At 43.9% G+C, this 16,039-nt stretch overlaps 2 protein-coding genes across 2 annotated transcripts; both read right to left on the reverse strand.

The window, feature by feature from the left end:
* Positions 1-3,287: 3,287 nt before the first annotated feature.
* Positions 3,288-6,243, reverse strand: hmx2 (H6 family homeobox 2). Its single transcript, XM_030106768.1, has 2 exons — positions 5,713-6,243; positions 3,288-5,069 (listed from the first exon to the last, which is right to left on the reverse strand). Exons 1-2 carry the CDS (start codon positions 5,993-5,995, stop codon positions 4,522-4,524), a joined length of 831 nt encoding a protein of 276 aa, XP_029962628.1. The 5' UTR covers positions 5,996-6,243; the 3' UTR covers positions 3,288-4,521.
* Positions 6,244-11,312: 5,069 nt separating this feature from the next.
* On the reverse strand, positions 11,313-14,291 carry hmx3a (H6 family homeobox 3a). The gene is made up of 2 exons (XM_030106725.1): positions 13,608-14,291; positions 11,313-12,886 (listed from the first exon to the last, which is right to left on the reverse strand). The coding sequence occupies exons 1-2, from the start codon at positions 13,894-13,896 to the stop codon at positions 12,261-12,263; spliced, it is 915 nt and encodes a 304-aa protein (XP_029962585.1). The 5' UTR covers positions 13,897-14,291; the 3' UTR covers positions 11,313-12,260.
* Between the last annotated feature and the right edge of the window lie 1,748 nt (positions 14,292-16,039).

Raw genomic sequence — 16,039 nt, forward strand, 5'->3', positions numbered from 1 at the left:
ATGTGCTTTTTTTGTTTTTGTTTTATTATCTGGAAAATAAGTCTAAATACTAATACAAGCTGTGCCTGTTACAAAAGATTCCTCACGCTGCAATATTCATCTCCCCTAACCGTAATGGCAAACTGTAAATAAAAAGTCCACAAAGTTAATAAGACAAAACACAGAATACGCAGCCATGTCTTCGGCAGCGAAGCCAATCATTTGAAGGAGCCGAGAAAGCAAACTTAACGGTTCTAATGCTCCAGCCGAGAAACTTAATTTTCCAATTTGCGGGAAGACAAGATGGCAGGAAACAAGCCAATTTGCCACGTGTGCAGCGCACAACAAACCCCAGCCGAGCTTCTCGGCCTCATGAGAGGCAATTATCCCTAAAAAAGAATGCCATGCTGTATTAAGATGTGGCCGCATCAAAACGAGGGAGACAGCCTCATTACAGGTAATTATGAGGGAATTAGAAACATCATTTAACTAAACGAGCAAATAATGTCCAGGATATTGAAGAAGCTGCCTGCACTTCTGCCGACCACTGCAAGTCCCATTACAAAAATTGTAGGTCTTTAATAGAATAATGACATGCTTTATCTTCTCTGCCTCTCTCCGAGAGGGTCTCGGAGCGGGGGGACGGGCTGAGGGAGAGAGGGGAGGATGCGAAAACAACTGTTGCGAAGCTCTCTGTCTCGGTGGTCTCACGCTTGAGTGTGTAGCATAAGGCCTTCAAGATAATCCCCCTATTATCCTTACAAATACAAAATGGAGAGCAGAAAATTGTATCTCACATCCATTATTGTGTCAAAGGTAATGCTAATGGACTTATCTTGTCGAGTAATAGCTAAATTCTCCACACGTACTGTAGTCTATAATAGTTTGATGCATATTGGACAGCGAATGGCACTTCAGAATAGGCAGTTCAAGAAATGGTCGGTAATTTAACAATGAAGCATAATGCATTTCACCATTAAAGCCCCAATCCACAATTTTTGGTAAAATATTGTTCTTGCCTAGTTTAACTTGGAGATGGAGAGGTTTCTATTGTTCAGATAATAGAGCTGCTTGCATTTGACCTTGAGCTATAAACATCTCAAAATATGTAGTGTCGAAACTGTCAGTCAGAGAATTTAAGCAGCCAGAAAATATTTTTTTTCCAAAACCACATCACCGACTTAAAAGTTTCAAGATTTTTATTTTATTTTATTTTTGTTTTTTTTACCCTTTTTGAGAATTTGTTTGACAATTTTGGCTGTATCTTTAAGGCATCTCAAATGATGTCTCATGCTGCGGTGTTGATCCATTTTATTTAATAAACTTAGTTCATGTGTTGCATTTATAGTCCCTCTTTGCCTGGTAGCATATTTCTCTCCTATTAAGGAGAAGGGGTGAGGGATGTGGAGGAGGGACAAACACAATTTCCCTTCACCTCCTTCATTTCCAGTTGATATAAAACAGAATCATGAAAAATCACTTCTGCTCCTAGCTCTCCTTTTTAACCATTAACCCATAAATACAGAAGCTGGTTAAAGCCGGCGGATGACAGGGCCTGCCTCAAAAATCTTGTTACATTCCCCTCAAATTCATTTAGGGAGCAAACAGGTCTTGAGAGTTGTCTGGCTTAATGCATTGCGATCGCTTCTAAAACTCTTGTCTTGAGGCAGACCCGGGGCTCTGCATCTGCTCGTGGTGTGATACTTCATAGCCTCCCGCGCTCATATGAATCCACGCGCACCCTCTTTAAATCAAATTGCGAGGAATATGTTGGGAGGGAGTTGAGCGCTTTAGTGGGAATAAATGGTGAATGAGTGAAATGTGTAAAAAATGAAATCCCATCTTAAGATATTAGAACATTATAAATGATGAGGAGAGCGGCCGATAATGCTGTTTAAATGTAATGGGGTGTTGATTAAGTTAGTTTTGATCATTGTATTTCAAGATGTAAAAGAGGGGGGAACGTGGAGGTTTTTATATAATTCATTATGATCCTGTAAATATGCTCTAAAAACTATCCCAAGAATCAATTTGCCCGCTGCACTCCGTCTTTGCCTCTCCCTCTCCACACTGTGTGTAGCCCACAGTTTCCATTACTCCTATCATAAATTATACCACAGAGTGAATTACACTTGCTTTTCACCTTACCAGGCAGGTTTGATGAATCCTAAGGCACAACATATCATCTCAACAAATCTTCATCACCATGCCAGTCGCTGTCTCTTTGCAGTTTAAACCACTTCAAATCATTTTCATTGCCTTGCTATTAAAATTTGTAATTCACGCCTGCCATTGCAGTGATACATAGTTACATTGAACCCCCCCCTCCTCCTCCTCCACCTCCCACCTATTCCTCTCTTTCACTTTCTTTCCTATTCTCTCCTTTGCTCCTCGCAGTGTCTCCACACATCTCTCTCTCTCTCTCTCTTGTCTCTCTCTGCCTCCCCTGGTCTTGTAAATCAAACAACCTCAGGTGACAGGTCATGCAGATTTCCCACAAGTCAGCGGGGTGCAAACATCCATCCAAAAGAGCGACACATCGCCGTCACACCTGATGACATAATGACCACTTGGAAACTAATAAACAGCTTCATTCAACCAAAGCTATTGCTCCTTTTCATAAGCATTGCTGTCCCCCCCGTCCCTCTCTCTATCTCTCTTTTTCTCCTATCTGTCACAAATTCATCCTCCTGCACCTCACCTTTTCACTGGTGCCGGAGATACCCATAAATCACCGCTGTTGTCTAACGCTATCCATTTTCCCAGAAACACAGGGCGGCTGTTGCAGAAATTGGGTCAGGCATAATCTGCAGGGCAGCAGAGCCTGGCTAGTCATGATTCTGCTAGGTAATGTAGCCATTAGCACACAGTGAGAGATTGGTGGGATGGTTAGAGGAAGCTGGCTGAATAAAAGGGGAGGAGGGGAGCGGTGGGGGGGTCCCCCCTACTACATGATGTGACACCCAAGAAAAGCTGGCAAATGACACAATTTTATCGCTCCCCATCAACCTGTGTGTGTGTGTGTGTGTGTGTGTGTCCGATTTACAGTGTTCAGGGTTGTGTTTGGCGTTCACATGTTGCGATGTAAACTTTCAAAATGCAAAGTGTTTTAGTGTTCCCACTGAGAGGCTAATCCAGCCTCTGAATGCTGGACGCCATGAGGGCGACGGTACGCGCTGCTGATCCAGAGCGCGGCCGGTACAGTAATCCAGGAACACACACGGAAAGGACGGTTCAGCTTAATGACGGGCAGAGTCTCAAACTTTGACAATATGCCTCTTTATTAGGTTTCCTCTTACAAGGGCAGATGCTTGGAAGCCACAGGAGCCAGACTTCAAATGAGAGAAGATCCCACCCAGAGGCATGATTGGACAGTAGAGGTGTGCATCTTCCTCTTCAGTCTCAAATGTGCTTTATCTATAAAGCAGCTTGTTCAGCCCGCCCACCTTTTCATTCACTGTGGTCCCTGGCAATTGTCAATAATTAAAAATAAATATAAAACTAGTTTTCTTCATAAAAGCGACATGGATATTTTATTCTGTGTGTAAGCTCGCATGCATGAGTGAAGTAATCTGAAGACTATGAAGAAAAACAGCATTACATTCCACACATGCATCTGATTCATCCCCACAATGCAATAATTATTATACTCACTAAAATAAATGTAGTTCAAGCTGTTTGGTTTGGTGGTGATCAATTTGTAATCGACAATTTTTTGTCCAGTGTAAGATATATCCGAACGCAATGTTAACAGATTGGTGAGGGATCAGGGAGCTCTTTAACAAGAAATGATATGATACGAATATACCATTAACCTTCAAGATAGTATTTCCACCCCGGATTATTGTAGGAGAATACCTTCAAACAGAATTATGCAATAAAAGGAAAAAAAGATAAAGAAATGTGTGCTCTTTTTGAAAAAGGCTAAAAGAAGTTAACCTCATTCTGGTTTCAAATTGCGATGGGTGTTTGTCTTTTGTGCTTTTAAAAATAAACTACGTCCACAGTTTTATTCACACATGCATAAAAAATTCATAAAATGATACCAAACAAGCCTCAATTTTCACTGAAATAGAAAATTTATTGAGTGAGAAGAGTATTACTGGAGGTCTAAATTACAATAGAAAGATGATATTTTCTTGTTGAATGGAAGGATTGTGTGTTTTTTCCTATCAGATGGAAACAGGTGACTGTCTTTAGAATGCTCTTTGATAGATCAGCTCTGATTAAAAACAGTGTGAAGGAAATCTAGTGGCATCCATTTGTTTCCCCCCTCTGGAATGTGGCACGAAGCTTTAACTCCAGTGTTTAATTCAGTGAAAGAAGGAGAAAATTAAAAGTACAAAATTGTTATAATTATTTATACACATGGTGTATTTTATACATGTAGGGAAGCTTGATTGCTTTCTTGTGAGACATACAGTTGCTGCATAAGAATTTCGTCAACAAATAAAGTAATACAATTAATATACAGTGGTTATGTAGACACTTATAAGAATGTGGTATTGTTTTGTAATGCGTCTGAACACACAGCGTCGTCAGTCAATACTCGATTTTGTTGTACAGGTTGTATAAAGGTAACGCTGGCAGGTTGCTCCCCGGGTAATAAAGAGGCGTCGGGAAGGCGATGGACCGGGGAACCGGCACGCGCAGTAAGGAGTTATCTCTGAAAACCAGCGGCATCCCCACCAGAGTCTGTGCGGACGCGTGGGCCATGTTGGCCGCCTCCAGTTCCGCCGAGAGCTGCCGTTTCCACTTGTTCCTCCTGTTCTGAAACCACGTCTTGACCTGAGTCTCCGTCAGCTGCAGGCTGGAGGCTAAGCAGGCCCGCTCCGAGCTGCTCAGGTAGCGCTTCATGTCGAAGGTGGACTCCAGCTGGTACACCTGACTCCGGGAGAAAACCGTGCGCGTCTTCTTCTTGGCCGAGCCGCCCTGCTTGTCCGCGCCGTCCGCCTGTCTCTCCTCGGACAGGGGCGACAGTGGATGGCACGGCCGCTCCTGCTCCTCCTTGTAATCCTGCAGCAGAGGCTGTGTCAGGTGCGGCCGCCGCGCCAGCCCGTCGTTTCCCGGCAGGAGTCCTTTAGCGGGACCTGAACGCACCGCGGGGGAGAAGGAGGGAGAGCGTTATCCAACACGTTTTACGCACGCTCTTTTTTCTTTTTTTTAAGGCAAACATTGAGAGAAAAAAACAGTACAAAATTCAGACACAGCTACTTAGTTTGAGAGTTCGTTAAGAGTGAACTCTGACTTGTTAAATCGACTGCTGAAAGCCCGTGACTTTTTTTTTTTTTTTTTTTTTAAATAAACAATCCAGTCCGAGTATGCTCGGCGTACAGTAAGCTATTAATTAAACCCGGCTCTATTTAACGCTCAATTGACGACGTGTAGTGCTGCCATTTTGAAAACATGTTTCATCAATTAGCAGGCTCAATTAAATTTGAAACGAGAGGAAAGACACGGGGCTAATGATTCGACCTTCCCCTGCTCCTCTGCCGCTGCAGCGGGAGACGGGCTGCTCAGCAAACAAGTGGAAGAGGATGGAGCTGCGCACTAGTTTGGCTGCAAACACAAGTTCATGAAATATGAAGGGCAAACCAACACATTAATATGGCTCTTCATTTTTTTAAGTAATTTAATTTTATTGCCATGCTTTAAAAAAAAGTTTTTCTTTGTTTGTAATAATAATAATTATAATAATTATTTTATAGAATAATAATAATGAAAGCTCCTCACCTAAGCAGAAGTTGTGCGCTTGGTGCTGGGTGCACGGCTCGCCGTGACCCGTGTCGGAGCAGAAGCAGTCAGCTGAGTCCTCCCCGCCGCTGCACTCCTCGGAGGAGGAGACCGACAGGGAGCGCCTCCGCGGCGGCGGCAGCGGCAGCGGCAGCGGCCCCTTGGGGAGCTCCTTGGTCCCGGAGCGCGGCTCATCGGACGGCGTGCCGAGAATCGACTGGATCGTGAAGCTGGAAATCGGGCCCGACGAGCACTTGCTCCCGCTGTCTTCTGCGCTACTCATTCTCGCTTCATAACAGTATTGAAGTATTGACTGAATCGGTCTGTCTCCTTGTATTCCGTTATTGCTTTTCTACACGATTGGTTCGTAAAAATGGCAGACACACACACATACACACACTCACACACACGCACACACACAAAAAAAGCGTCTATTGTCCGCTTTCCCCCCCTTGCCTGGTTAATTGTGGAGTTTTCACATTGAAGGAGTTGGAGGTGTTTTTTCTAGAGCTCGGGGATCATGAGTGTATTCCTGGTCCTCCTCCTCACTCTCTGGATCGAAAGCGGCAAGGTTGCGTTGCTTCATTTGCATGTAGGTAAGCCCCTCCTGGACCAATCGCAGCCTCCGACTGAAGCCCGGAAAATTCAAACCCCTGTCAGGGTTCTGAGATGGGCTGAGGAGAGCGAGAGAGCCGGAGGAGTGCGGCGCATTTCTGCTCCCAGTCGCTTTCAAAACATGTCAGATTTTGGCCTCGAAGACTCCAAATCTTTATGATTTGGTAGAAACGAAGCAGCTGTGTCTGAACATTTCTCGAAGTATATCAGAATTTTAATATTACTGCTTTGCAATAAATTGATATGTGTAGAAAATGCAGTTGGAATTTCTTAGGTATTTTAAAATACAGTGTATTGAGTATTTTATCCTTTGGATTACTGTGCATGCTGCAGAAAAATATATATTTTTACAAAATTAAGTATTGCTTATTTATCATCATATCTAAAATTCTCAGTCAGCTGAAGATGACCTTATGCCGGGACTGTCATGTTGGCTTTTTCTATTATCCCGCGTGCTAAATTGGATTTCGTGCCGACAGCTCGCGCGCACTGCCTCAGAACTAAAGACAAAGGCCTAACTCATTTTTTTGCCTGAAAATAATAAACTCATTCCGCGTCCATTATCTCCGATTAAGAATTAATTTGATCATTACTGAGCTAATCTGCCTCGTGATGACCGCGCGTGGAGTGGGGGCCGGTTAATTGATTGACTAATTGATTGGAGGTGGTGGGGGCCGGGTGTGCGCACGCGTCCGCGTGTTTGTGTGTGGGTGCGTGCGCACGTATACGGTGTGAGACGAGGTGGGGGCGCGCTTCTCACCGCCACCCTCCTCCTAACACCATCACAGTGTGTGTGTGTGTGTGTGTGTGTGTGTGTGCAGGACAGCTGCGGGGCTTGAGCTGGAGGTTCGGGCACATTATCCCTCTTTTACTGCTTTGTAAGGAAGCCCCAGACACATTACAAATGGTCAGCTTTAATCATGGTGTCAGCGCCCTTCCCGGTAGCAACACAACCGGTGTTTGGTGTTGGAGACTGCCTGGAATAAAGAGAAGACTGACAGTAACGTGACATCGCTGCTGCTGCTGCTGCTGCTGCTGCTGATGATGATGATGGTGATGATGATGGTGTGAACCAGATTCTGCCATCATCATCATCATCATCATCATCGCAGTGAACCAGACGCATCTGGATTCACGCGTAAATATCTCGGGCTGGCAGCGGGGCCAGCAGCTGCTAAACGATCTTACTAAAACGCTTACGCAGTGGAGGCTTTAGAGAAGAGAGGGGGGGCCAAATATACGAGGGCAGTCAGGGCGGATGCTGGATTTATGGTGGTTACACATAAGGCGTGAAATCTGCAATGACAGTTAAATGGGTTTATTTTATATGCCGCTCTTTTCAAACAAAGACCTTTGTCGGCGGAGCCGCCTTCATCACTTTCAGACGACTTTTGCAAAGTGAGATTAGTTCATCAGGGAAGATAGTGGACATAACGGGCTGCTATTGTGCCGCAGAGGATAAATTGCGCGTGCTGTTTTTATGTCAGATTCTGGCGTTTATGGGCCAGTCGTACAGGGGCCGCGCGCATTGGTCCCTTCTATTAGTATGGAAATGTCCATCCCTTTTTTTTTTTTACCCCTTGTGTCTGATTCTCGAGGCCTGGCGAGGCCCAAACAGCAAGGAGCGAGCCTAAGTCCGTGCTCTATCACAATGATAGGTGGTGTATGGCCGCCCTACCGCAATAACAGAACAAGATCTTTAGCAGGAGAGAAAGGTCTGAGAAAGACAGATGAAGTTATGAGGCGCTTTGATCTGGGAATCAAGCTTCGATAAATATTAAACAAAGACCCTTTACACGTGTGTATTATGATATATGGCGTGTCCAAGTCTAGAATAAGGAAATTACCAGAGAAAATGATATCAATAAATTTTCTAAGTATAAACGTTGATTATGTTTCGATTTTCATTCAAGAAAGCGGGGCCTGCTCTTTTTTCAGGAGGCGTTTGTGTGCGTAAGTGTGTGCGTGAGAGGGAGAGAGAGAGGAAAAGAGAGAGTGAGAGAGAGAGAGTTGTAAACGCAAGCAGAGCACCCGAGCCCTGGAGGTGTACAATTTATGTAATCTGAGTGTGGAAATGAACTGGGTAATTTATTGGAAAACACAAAGTCAGGAAGATTGGATCAGTACAGCCTATCCAAGGGCTCCTATCCATCAAGTTCCAATTAACAACCTAACCATTGAGTTTTAATGGCTTTCCAATCTACTGCCCTGATAGACTCATCAATTCCTCGGGGAGAAATTAAGAAAATCGACCGCCCCTCGGCGTTTCAGTGTCATTCTTCACAGCAACTATATGTCAAATTAAAAACACAATTAAAATTTAAACTGTTCCAATCAGACGGTGCCCCGCAACCTATGTTTCACTTAATAGAACTTTGATGAAAATCTGATGCTCGCATTCAATCAGGGAAGCAAATGGGATGGGTTTAAAACAAGATTTCCTCTCCAAGAAGTGTCAAAAAGAGTTGTTCAGACACGTGCGCGTTGACGCGTCGCGCCACGGGACACGAGGCGCTGGCACCACTTTCGTCTGGCCCGTGATTATGGAGATGTGCCGGTACTTTGTGTCTATAACGAGATGCGATTGTGGAGGCAAGGGACCAACATGAAAGGTGCTTTTCAGGCGATTTTCCTGAACTTTTGCTGTGCCCACATCTGGCCCAATTTGCCAGAGAGAGCCATCAAAGAGGATGTTTATCAAAGATATTGGGAACTTTAAAGGCGGGGGTATGAAAATAATGTGTCTCTTAATGCTTTGAAATATCACCGGATCCACGTGACGCGGCTGTTTGTCGGAAACCCGGCAGCCACTCCAGGACCTCAGAGGACCTCATCCCCGCCAGAAATAATCCTCGAGTCTTCTGCCCCGAGAAGAAATGCTTTAATTCCGTTCCCCCTCCCGGCCTCCCAAGTCACAATGCAACAAACTTTAATGGTCCAGCACGCGCGCGAACAGATGCCAGCGGCTGCGGAGGAGAGGCCGGCATTATGCAAGGTGCCGGGGCCACTTGTGTGTTTCCAAACTGGCACTAAAACCTATGATAGGGCTTAAAATTACCCATTCAGCTCTCCATTTTAATGTAATACGCCGAGCGCAGTCCCCGGTCACGTCCGTTTGTCCCCGTTCCTGCAAATGTACTTTATCTGATTTTGGCCCCGTTCCCTTTTTTTTTTTTTTTTCTCTCCTTTACATAAAGATGTCGCACAAATGGAAATTATCGAGTGGTAATTTTTTCAATTTATGCGCGCAAATCAAGGTCATAAGCTGAGCCGAAGCGGCGCGTGAGCGCTGCTCTTACTTGACGCAATATGCTGCAGACGTTTGCAGATCGATATGTGCCAGAGGAATAATGCCATACCAATCTATTAATTTGCAGTAATGGGGCCGTGCTGAGTGTGCGCGGTGGGCGCGCGTCAATACTTGGATGATCTGACGATATTTGAATGAAGCCCTTTGTCTTGATGAGGTCATCATGGAGTTTATAGCAGACTGATTTATTTCCAATAACTGTATTATTCTGCAGGTGAAAAAAATGACCTTTGAGGCAAAAAAAAAAAGGCTGGGTGGGTGAGAAATGCACGTGAGTTCACTCGGTTTTGAATCTCAAATAATTTGTGATTGAAAAAAAAAATCCAATATTTGGACTTTAAAAATGCAGGAGGGGCAGTTTGTTCTTTTCTCAGTATGAACTTCATTTTGAGGTTCGACACTGAAGCTGAAACTGAACCGTTTGTGCATCTGTTAAATACACCTGATCACAATCTGAAGGTTTTAAACCTTAAGCAAATAGAAAGGTTATTATGCATTATCGTTATTCAAGCAGTTTTGCTTTATTATTTTTAATTCCGTCACTGATCACTGCCGTTTCCAAGTCAACGAAGACTTCCTTCTCATATGGTTTGAGATTTTTAACCAAATGAATATGGAAGCACGGCGGACGTAAGGGCAACATCTCACATGATCTGGCTTTGGAAAGTAGAGAATGGATATTCAGATTGTAAGCAGACTTATCCATATTCCAACATTGTCTTGACTCAAGCTGGAGGGTCCGACGAGACTTGTTGTTTTGGATGAAGACAATGAAGAGGAACTCCAACAACTGCCAATAATTTCAGTTTCTTTTTCAGAATTTAATAGAATCTTATTTCAATAACCCACATGCCAGCATCCCCTGGTGTTGATGACCTTATGTAACTTCAGTGACACCTGTAGGATCGCATCTGTGATCAATATCAGCGTCTTATCTTCAAGCTGAAACCTTCACTTCTAGGAGCTAAAAAAATGGTTTGGAGATGATTTTAATCAATGCTGATTTTCTTTACGAAGAAGATCGATAAGCCTGATTCTTTCTTTAGCAGGCTGTCCCAGAAAGAATTATTTTTCTTTGTTCACAAACTGATCAAAAATCTAATTTTGTGCAAGTAAAACGTGCGTAAAGTACTAAAATCAAAGGACGTGAGAAGTAGGTGTTCCTGCACTCGCAAAATAACCAGGTGAGATTTGAGATCCTGACATTTCCACTCAGTCACATGGACGAGAGAGAGGGAGAGAGAGAGAGAGAGGTTAAAAGACTGCAGCTCATATACTCAGGGAGTAATTTCCTCTTCTGAATACATTACCCTTAATTTTGGCAAGATGGTGGCAATTACGCATCTAATTGACCGAACCACTTTTTATGTAAAATGAGGACGTGTTGGTAAAATAACGTTTTAGACTGCTTAACAAGATGATTAGAGCAACCCACCTGCCCGTACGCCCGCGTCTGTATGCGTGCGTGCACGCGCACGGTGCTTCAACTGTGGAAGTAAATATTTTTTTCGTAAATATTTTTTTTCTCGAAAACTCGTTAAATATAAGTGAAGGGCATATTTGAATTATTTCCACATCTGTTACAGAAAATAAGTCATGAAAAAAAAATGTCCTAAAATGTAAGGAATGTTTTCCATTTATTTCACAACATGGTTCAGCAATACAATATCAAAACGTTTTTTTTTTGTTTGTTTTTGTTTTGTTTTGTTTTTTGTATTGTACAAAGGGAGAAGCTGTGAGGAGTCGCCCCTCCCTGCGCCTCATTAAATATATACATTTACATATTTTGTACACCAGTGGATATTTTTGCCTCACCTGATCAAAAAACAAAACAAAAAAAAAAAAAAACACAAATGAATGAGACATTGGACCTCACACTTGTGCTTGAAGGACGTGTCCGTGTGGAGGGAGCAAGAAGTCAGGGTGGCTCCAACTAAAGGTGAAGCTACATGGGTATTTTTACAGATCAGAGTGTGTTTTGATTGTCCCCCGTCACGCGCGCAAAGAATAATAATAATTACAAGAAAAAAAACCTCATCAGTGTTCCAACATGAACAGAGAAGCAGACATCTCCCGCGTGGTGGATTCGTTCATTCACAGCACACTGCCAGTGTATTGCACATCATGGAATTATTCATTCTGAAAGTGGAAATAAAATTAAAAAAAAAAAACATCAATGTGCCAGATGAAGAGTCTACGTCTTTCGATGGACAGATTTTTTTTTTTTTTTTTTGTAAACAATATATATTTTTCTACATCACACAGATGTGTTCTGGTGTGAAAACTAGGTGAAAAATAAGACACACGTCAGGCAGTGTAAAGCAGTGGACTCCTGAGGTGGTGGTGGCAATAATAATAATAATAATAATAATAATAATAATAATAATAATAATAATAATAATAATAGTTTTAATAATATCATGTGTAAACTGCACCTGCAATGGAAAATGAAATAATAGTTTTGCCAAAAAAAAAAAAAAAAAACCGGTCTATGTTGGCCTGACAGTGACAGTCTCTTTTTTCCCCATTCACTCAGCTGTATAAAAATATCAAGTCATTTTCTTTCTTTCTTTTCTTTTTCTGCTTTAACTGTCGTCGGAGCTGAATGAGGCCTCAGTCTGTCTCAAACGGGTCTGAGCAGCGGCACCGACGTGACGATGGGGTGGGAGTAGTACACCCCGGGGTGCGGGAAGGTGAGCAGCGGCTGGCTCACGGGCACGCTGGCCGCCGCGCCGCCGCCGCTCTCCGAGGCCGAGTTCTCGTGGTAGAGGATGGGCACCCGCACTATCCGCTGCGCCGCGGCGTGGCTCAGGTTGGCGGCCTCCAGCTCCGCGGCCAGCTGCCGCTTCCACTTGTTCCTGCGGTTCTGAAACCAGATCTTGACCTGCGTCTCCGTCAGGTGGAGGGACGCGGCCAGGCCCGCGCGCTCCGAGCTGCTCAGGTAGCGCTTCATGTCGAAGGTGGACTCCAGCTGGAACACCTGGCTGCGGGAGAACACCGTGCGCGTCTTCTTCTTGCGGCACGGCTTCTTGTCGTCGTCCCTCTTCTTCCACTCCTCCAGCTCGTCCTTCTTGGCCTCCTCCGCGTCGCTCTCCTCCAGGATGATCTCGTCGCTGCTCTTGCTGTTGTTGTGCTCGTCGTCCTCGTCGTCGTCCTTCGCGTCGGGCTCGGATTTGAGCACCAGGTCCGGGGAGTCTCTGTCCGTGCCCGAGGTCGGAGAGGAGTCTCTCGCTCCCGGTTTCTCTGAGACTGAGAAGGAGAGAGAGACGCGGGGAGATGTGGTCACAAATACAGCCTGTTGATACTAGCTGGAGGAAAACTGAGAGGGTGATCAGACCTGACTATGAAAAAAATATTTGAGTTATAACCATCAAATATGTTCCACATTTAAAATTGTATGTGTTTCTTGTATTACTATTAAAAAACAAATGATTTAAATCGTTTTCGAACTGTGAACGCATCAAGAAACCTTATACCTTGATGTTTTTTTTTTCTTTTTCATTAATGCATGATAACGTTATTCGTGCCAGCGTGTTTAAAATCAGGTGAATAAATCACCGAGAGCGGCAGGTGAAAATGCTGTCAGTGGCCCAAGCCTCAGGGGTAAGATGTGCACGGCGAGCGCCAATAGACAAATCAAAAGCACGCTGCGCATCGCCACCCTCATCCAATGACTTGAGGATGTCTGCTTCATTTTATGCACAGTGTGTTACTTTATTGATCTATTATCCCGCGTCTTGGCATAACAAAATAGGCCTTTACAGAGGTGTTAAATCATTACATGCTCTGCAGGGGAGACGAGATATGAAACATATTCCTACGTTTATTGGTTAAATATCTGAAGAGGAAGTTGGCTGATTCACTGCTGATAAATGTGATGGAAGTCCCTTTTTTGATCATCAGTTTGCATCATGTGATTTTTTTTTTTTTAAAAAACTTCATGATTAAAAAGCGTGTGAGGCTCTCCTACCTTCGCTCCGGTGCAGGTGCGCGGCGGAGCTCAGGGTGTACGGGTACCACCACGCCGAGGTGCGCTCCAGGTAGTGCGCCGGCAGGTTGAACCTCTGCGCGGACAGGTCAAAGCGCGGAAAGTTGAACTCCCCGACCTGGGCGAGGGAGAACCCCCCCTCCAGGGCCGCCTTGGTGGCCGCCAGCACCGGCTTGGGCTTCGACGGCTTGCTGTCGCAGTTCAGCAGGTTCTTGATGAAGAAGGGAGAGTCCTTGGCCGGAGCGCACGTCTCTGGCGCGGTCTCTGGCATCGCTGTGGCTGTGGTGTGCACGCGGAGGACCACGGAAGCAGCAGCAGCAGCAGTTAAAAAAAAAAAAAAAAAAGGAGAAAAAAAAGAATACGAAAACACCTTGACTCACAAGCTGTCGATATCCTTCCTTTGCGATGAGCTCCTATATTTATTTTTTTTTATTCTTCTTGGGAAACCTCGCACCCGGCGACGAGCGCGTCAAAACAAACGCCCGTCTGGGTTAGGAAAATAATAAAATAAAGTGTTGGGGAGGGAGGGGAGAAAAAAAAGTGCAAACGCGGAGATGTCTCATGCCGGACTCTCTGGCGTCAAAACGTAAAACCGCGTCCACTGTGTCAGTCAGTCAGGCGTCTGATGCTAATGATGAAATAAAAATGTCATCCAAGTTAAATGCGGAAAGTATAGGCGATTGGGCATGTACAATGGCAAATGGGATTAGGGGAAAGACGGTGAGGAGAGAGAGAGAGAGAGAGAGAGAGAGAGAGAGAGAGAGAGAGAGAGAGAGAGAGAGAGAGAGAGAGAGAGAGAGAGCGTCCTCCCCTCCCTGCGCTCTGGCTGCAGGCTGTGCGCTCGCCTGTTATTGGTCTCATACAGTCCAATTAGCAGCAAATGAACGCAGGGTTGTTGCCGCCAAAAAGGAGGGTTTGGGGGGAAAAAAAGAGCATCAATACACAACATTACAGTACAGTCTGGCTCAGATCTGCTGCATGGTTCTGCTGCCTGTCCAGTGTTTTGTTTTCATTTAGAGTTTTAATTCCCTTTAAACGTACCTGAAACAACAGGGCGTCTGTCTTTTTATACAGCTTCTACTTATCAGTTCATTTTATTTCCATAAACACGTGGACCTTTACACAAACTTGCTTCTATTTCGGCCTAAATATGAGACTTTGAGCCCATTTGGATTGAAAATAACTGGAGCGTGATCTCTACTATAAAAGTCTCACAGCACGTGTCAGCTACATTGTCAGATATATAAACAACGTTTAAAGGCCCAGAAAAGACTTTAAAGGAAAATACAATTCAACAAAATACATGTGAATAATCTTTTATATTTTTATTTGAACACTGTCCAGGTTTTCAAACACATGTTTTTGGGATGTTTGCCTCTGTGCGCCAAATTTCCCCATCTCACATTTTTAGACAAATAAAGAAAAAAGCCTGAGATCAGACAGAAGCTGCTCAGCGTGTCACCAACGGGCGATTAGATTCATATTTCTGATCCATTGATTCCCAGAGAGGGCCACTTCCACAATGTCTGCGGGTCGCGCTCTCATTTCTTTCCTCCCTGATCGATTTCGTTTATTCATCCCTCAGATTGCACTCTTTGTAAATGTGCTATGTATATTCCCTCATTGATATTAATTGACTTGTTAAAAAGCCGTCCTCTGGTTGGCCTGGAGTCCGGAAAAAGCGAGGAGACAGCGTCCTCTGTGGGCCACGAGGAGAAAATGCATGGAGGCTCAGTGTGTTTGCAGGAATTCTTGGTGTTGTGGGAGACTGTCATCAGCAGCAGTGGGAAGGGTGATCAACCAGGAGTACTCAAGTATAACTCGTAATATATACTGTGTAAACTGTATTCTATTGAAACTACTGTGGCCGATATGATAAAAAATACAGCTTTTTACAATAAATGTCAAACATTTCAAAATTATTTTGAGTTATCTGCATAATGTTAGACTTCTGATTTAGTGAAAAAGGGAATAAGTGTCTCTGTTCTGTAAGCATGAGTAAAACCATTACAGTAAAGTCAATGTTAACTGAACCCCTGATCATTATATTGGCATATTAAAGAATCTATCAAATATCCAGGTATAAATCAGGTTCCTATAACAAAAACACATGAGAATATAGTTTGAAGAATATAGATTTTGTTAAATCTAAAAATGAAAGAAACCAACAGGCTGAGACTAACCCAAAAAGGAGCTTATATATATTTATATCAGTAGTTTTTTTTTTTTTTTTTTTTTTTTAGGAGGGGTGGGTGTGTCGAGGTAAATGTGTTACTAGAAACCCTTTATCTGTTGTTGTTGTATTTTAGCTGAGCAGCAGCTCCTTGAGCTCCTACATGCTCCTCTATGTTCATGTAATTAACACGTGTTATTCATTTAGTGAGCTGCTCAAGTGGGGAGATCCTGTTACCCTG

This window comes from Salarias fasciatus, chromosome 13 (assembly GCF_902148845.1).
Source record: "Salarias fasciatus chromosome 13, fSalaFa1.1, whole genome shotgun sequence".
NCBI classification, from domain to species: Eukaryota; Metazoa; Chordata; class Actinopteri; order Blenniiformes; family Blenniidae; genus Salarias; species Salarias fasciatus.